The 5,650-nt window shown below is 48.2% G+C and overlaps 1 protein-coding gene across 2 annotated transcripts in view; it reads right to left on the reverse strand.

The window, feature by feature from the left end:
- The window catches only part of Adamts12 (ADAM metallopeptidase with thrombospondin type 1 motif 12), a 402,762-nt gene extending 397,525 nt beyond the window's left edge, over nt 1-5,237 (reverse strand). For both annotated transcript variants that reach the window (XM_023707482.1, XM_023707481.1), the window contains exon 1: nt 4,928-5,237. In XM_023707482.1, the coding sequence (XP_023563250.1) occupies nt 4,928-5,057 (130 nt within the window). In that variant the 5' untranslated portion in view covers nt 5,058-5,237. The remainder of the gene's footprint in view (nt 1-4,927) is intronic.
- Between the last annotated feature and the right edge of the window lie 413 nt (nt 5,238-5,650).

The following is a 5,650-nucleotide window of genomic DNA, read 5'->3' on the forward strand; positions in this document are numbered from 1 at the left end:
GAAATCCAACTACTTCCTAAAGATCATCCAAGTTTTGGAGGATTATCCAAAATGCTTCATTGTGGGAGCAGACAATGTGGGCTTTAAGCAGATGCAGCAGATCTGAACAACCCTTTGAGGGAAGGCCGTGGTGCTGATGGGCAAGAACACCATGCTGCGCTAGGCCATTCAAGGATATCTGGAAAACAACCCAGTTATGGAGAAACTGTTGCCTCATATCCAGGGAATGTGGGCTTTGTGCTCACCACAGAGGACCTCACTGAGATCAGGGATATGCTGCTGGCCAATAAGGTGCCTGCTGCTGCCTGTGCAGGTGCCATTGCACCATATGAAGTCAATATGCCAGCCCAGAACACTAGTCTGGGGCCCAAGAAGACCTCCTTCTTCCAGGCCCTGGGCATCACCACTAAAATCTCCAGGGGCACCACTGAAATCCTTAGTGATGTATAGCTGATTAAGACTGGGGACAAAGTGGGAGCCAGCGAGGCAACCCTCCTGAACATGTTGAACATCTCCGCATTCTCCTTTGGCTAATCATTCAGCAAGTGTTTGACAATGGAAGCATTTACAACCCAGAAGTCCTTGACATTACAGAGGAAACTGCATTCTCGCTTTCTGGAGGGTGTCCGCAGTGTTGCCCGTGTCTGTCTGCAGATTGGTTACCCAGCTGTTGCATCAGTGCCCCATTTTATCATCAATGGGTACAAGCGGGTCCTGGCTTTGCCTGTAGAGACTGATTACACCTTCCCACTTGCTGAAAAGGTCAAGGCCTTCCTAGCTGGTCCATCTGCATTTGTGGCTGCTGCTCATGTCGCCACAGCCACCACTGCTGCTCCTGCTACTGCAGCTGCCCCAGCCAAGGTGCAAACCGAGGAAGAATTGGAGGAGTCAGATGAGGACATGGGATTTGGTCTCTTTGACTGATCACCAAAAAGCAAACTATTCAGCCTGCCTGATCAGCAAAACAAGTAATAAAGGCATAATTCCCTTTAAGAGAAGAGAGAGAGAGAGAGAGAGAGAGAGAGAGAGAGAGAGAGAGAGAGAGAGAGAGAGAGAGAAAGGAGGAGAAGGAGGAGGAGGGAAAGGAAGGAAAAGGAAGGGGGGAGAACAGAACAGAACAGAAGAAAAGAAAAGAAAGGAAAGGAAAGAGAAAAGAAAAGAACAAAGAGCAAGCCAAGGCCCTGCATGTCTCCTGTTCCCCATCTCATCAGGCGCCTGCGCCTGCTCACATTTGCTGTCACCAGGATGCCACATATCCTGCTGTGATAGCCAAGAGGCCCTCACCAAGACATAAAACGGTGGGGCCTCCAGTCTTAGATTCTTCAGCCTCCAAACTGTGAGTTAAACAAATCTTTTATTTATACAGTAAGATTGGCTAATAACACTCATTTTAGCCTCCATTCCTACCTCTATGAGGGACAACAAAGAGAAGTGAGGAGTCCCGCTCTGGCTGCTTGGTGCCAGAAACAAGAGTAAGCACTGCCCTCACTGCTTCCCAGGGTGGACCCCGGGGACTAGATGCACAGGTGGGATGCCAACAAGACTGGGGGAAGGCACCAGGGCCTGTGATAGCCTCTAATTATCTCACAACCTGCGCTAGGGTTTATGGAAATAAATACTTACCCCCTGAATTTTCCATTTGTTTTTTTTAAAATATAAATTTGACAATTTAGGCTATGACTTCATGAGACTTCATGAGGAACTAAATAAGGCATGTAGGTGTACATCTTTTGAAAATATAACCATCTAGGGGCCAGGGAGATAGCTCAGTAGAATAAGCGTTTACCTGGCAAGTGCAAGAGCCTGAGTTCAATCTCCGATTCCTCCAAAAAATAAACTAAAATAAAATAATAAATATCTGTTGCCTTATGAAAATATAAACATCCAAGGGATTACCTACTCTCAAGTAGAAAAAAGACATGCATAATAAAAGAATACCTACCTAATGGCGTCTTACAAAGTGTGGATTAAATTTATATTCACTTTCTCATGGAACGATTTATGAATTTGCATGTTACTTTCATCCTCTGTATCATTGCAACTTAGTATTGTGCTTCTGAGGCACACATCATCTGTACTTATCTATATCTTTATTTCTACCTTAGAGAGCAATTGAATTTCTAAGACTACTTACTAAAATGGGCAACAAAATTCCTGCAACAAGTTTGTTTTCATGATTATTTTCCACTGGTGCTTATACCCTATGATGCTTATGTGTATTACAGAGTTGCCATATGTTGACAAGCTGTGAGGAATCCAGTTGATCCCTTCATAGCTGTAAAGTCTGCCACAGGAAATTGGGCTTGCTCACTAACCCTGTGATAATTCATCTGTCAACCACTTTGCTTATTCTAATTAACATACGATAACAAAACTGTGAAGTTTGTTTTTACCTTAAGGAAATATCTAAAACCATTTGTTCCTCACAGAATAGCATATATGAATGATTATAGATGTTATCCTACAATAGGTTTTTTGGGACATAATCCCATCACGTGTGGAGGAGCTTCTGACCAGAAGTCATCAGTGCGTTGTGTGTATGACTCAAATTCCCCATTATTCTGATACTTTGTTGTAAATGAAGAAAGCGTGGAGAAGTCATAGTGCATTCTTCCCTCACAATAGAGAGAAGAACACCAAGCAGTGTTGCTGCAGTCTGCCTGCTTTTAGATCTGGGAAAGATTAAACTCATCTTCATATTCTTTCTTATGAGTCAAATCTTAACCTAGGAGAGCTAGGAGGAACCTGTAAGCTTGCTCTAGTGGCTCAGCTTGTTTTCCAATGTGAAATGTCTCGGAGAAGTGGAATTTAGTAGGTCCTCAGCAAATCCATGTTGTCTAGCAGACTGACTTTGGCCTCCCATCACTCATCAGTAGAGATAAAGACAGTGAAAGAATTTATTTCTGAAGTAACTTATAAATTTGAATGTTCAGAATTTGAATGCAATTCTAAACTGTTAGAGTGAAAAATGAAGGTGATCCTACCCCCCAGGAAGCTTTAGCATTGCCTTCTCTCATTAGCTTCTCTCTCTCTCTCTTTCTCTCTCTCTCTCTCTCTCTCTCTCTCTTTCTCTCTCCCTCTCTCCTTGCTTTCTCTGTCTCATCCTCCCCTTTCTCTGTCTTCCTCTCTTTCTCTCCTTATAGATCTCATCCACTCCTTTCTCTTTCTCATCTCCCCCTTCTTCAGTTGTAGAGCTCTGCTTAGAAATTTTCCCTTAGCACCAAGATTGACTGACTACCTATAAATCTATTAATGAATTATCTAAGATTGGGAAATAATTTTTTAAACTGGAGTTATTTTTAAGCCTAAATATATATGCTATGCAGCACTTGATGCAGTTTAAAGTTACTTTCCAATATCACAATCAGCACAGAACCCCAAAGACCCCAAGTGCATCTCTCTCCCAGAGAGGAACAAGCAAGGGCCAGCAGTGTCTGCTCCACACCAGTCTGAACTCCCTCACAAAGAAGATGTGGAGCTAGCAGAACTGGAAACCAACCCAGGAGGATGTGTGCCTTTGAACCAAATCATCTCCAAATGCTCTGGGAAGTGCTTGCAGGCTCTGTTTGTGCTGCCCGAGAAGAGAGACTTTTCACAAAGGAACTGTTTTTCAAAGAACAACAAGCTCTGCTATTTTAAACTTGGGGTGGGAGATTGTATCTGGGTCGTTTACACAAGCCAGTGCTGGCCAACTGACATCTAACCCCAGGGTTGGCCGGCACTAGCTTACAAGTATCACAGAGGGAGGGAGGGAATTGCATTTGTGAGCCCAGGAAGCCGCAGCCCAGCTTTTCAGCAGGTTGGGACTTCCCAACGTGGGCAGAAAATCCTGCCTAGAAGTCCCCTCGACATAAACAAGCCAGTGAGGTTCATCACCCAAGTGGCCTTGGGAATCAAAGGGATGTGAGAAACCTGAGGAGGGCACTTCCCTACCTGAGACTAGAGCCCAGGCAGCAAGCACAGAACTCAGTGGATGGGAACCACGTGCTGGGGGAGGGGGCATTCCTGCCATGGCTACTGGGTAGCAGAGCTGCACCACTGTGGATGTTGGGGTGCAGGCCTCCAGGCTTTACAGCCTCACCTGCAGGGAGGCACAGCAAGAGGGGCGCCTGCCCCTAGAAGGACCCTGTCACTGGTCCAAGATACTGACAGGATGCTCTGCTGCTCTCTTTCCCAGAGGCACATTGCTCTCCCCACCAAAAAGAAAATGGTCTCCCACCCCCCAAACCCAACAAAAACCCGGCAAAAACACCATCCTGCCCCGGGTGTTAAGGTTAAAAATAATTATAGTAATAATAACCCACTGCCCATTAAAAGTCCAACGTTTTCTAGAGCATGGGTTTCAAGAAACGGATCTGTAAGACAGGACAGGGAAAAGAGCTGGAACCCCTCCTAAGGTAGATTTAGCCCTGGACTGTTGTTTTAAAAATACAGCCTTAAATCTTTCCAGGAAACCAAAACACAGCCAAACGTGCTCAGCGGGGGTGCGGAATCACATTTCCCGTCGCCTGACTAGGAGTTTAAAACTAACTAGAAACACTGTCGTGGCAGCCTGCGGCCAGCTGGAATGCTTTCTTTAATAGAAATTGTGTTCCGTGTTCCGAATATGAAAAGTAGACAGTTGAACAGCCCAGCATTCAGAGGGAAGACAAGAAAGCCAGGGGAAAAGGCCGCCCGCTGTCTCTGGGATCCCAGGAGAGGGCGAGCTGCTGCTCACCTTTCAGCGGGACTCACGCATCATCACCGGACCCCCCAAAGGGGAAAACCTGAGCCCCTGGCCCAAATTCCAGTAGTCAGCCGAAGGGCTTTCCAGGGTTGAGCTCTGCCCAGTGGGGGAAGGGGAAGGACAGCGACCAAGTTCCCACACGTCTTAGCACCACGGCTGTTAGAGGAAATTTTTAGAAGAGAATTTGTAGAGGGCACTAACCTTGCCGCCGGTCGGGGAAGCGCAGCGGGCCTGCCTGCGGCTGCCTGCCATGGCAAAGAGCCCCGAAGGCGAGGAGCTGAGCCAGCGCCAGCGAGAGGTTCGCGAGCCAGCCCCTCTGAGCACATGGCATGGTTCAGTTGTCGGGAGAAGAAAAGTCACAAAGTTTCCGCCCTAGCTCCAGAAACGGAGTCCCCGCCTGTGGCCGCGCAGGCCAACGCAAGGATGCATCGTCCCGGAGCAGGAGGGACAGCGGCAGAACGGCCCGCAAGCTCGCTGCTGCTTTACTTTTCAGCAGAAAGGGGCTAGCCACCTTTTCCCTCCCTCCTCCTCCTCGAAGGGGAGTGAACCAGCTGATAGGGTCTGCTTTTGGCGGGGTGTGGAATGGGTCAGCGCCGAAGGGCGCAGCCCACCCTGTCCCCACCCCGCTGCCTTCGCCGGCCCGCCCCGCCGGCCTCTGGCCAGCACCGTGCATCTTCCTCTGGGAATCTCACCCCGGCGCTGCTCCCGCCCTAGCCCGACAGGCCGGGGAACCAAACGGGGGGGGCCAAGACAACTACCCAGAGGGACCCCGAGGAAGCTGACACCTGAGGCCCCCAAGCCAGCCCCTCACCCCCTAAATACAGGCTGAAAGGCAGAGTATGGCTGTGGGCCAGAAGGGACTCCACCTCTTTTCCTCCCAGCCCTTCTCCTCCAGGTCTTGACCGACTCCCACTAAGAAAATCT

The sequence above is a fragment of the Octodon degus genome, unplaced genomic scaffold, assembly GCF_000260255.1.
Source record: "Octodon degus isolate 3935 unplaced genomic scaffold, OctDeg1.0 scaffold00293, whole genome shotgun sequence".
Lineage (NCBI taxonomy): Eukaryota > Metazoa > Chordata > Mammalia > Rodentia > Octodontidae > Octodon > Octodon degus.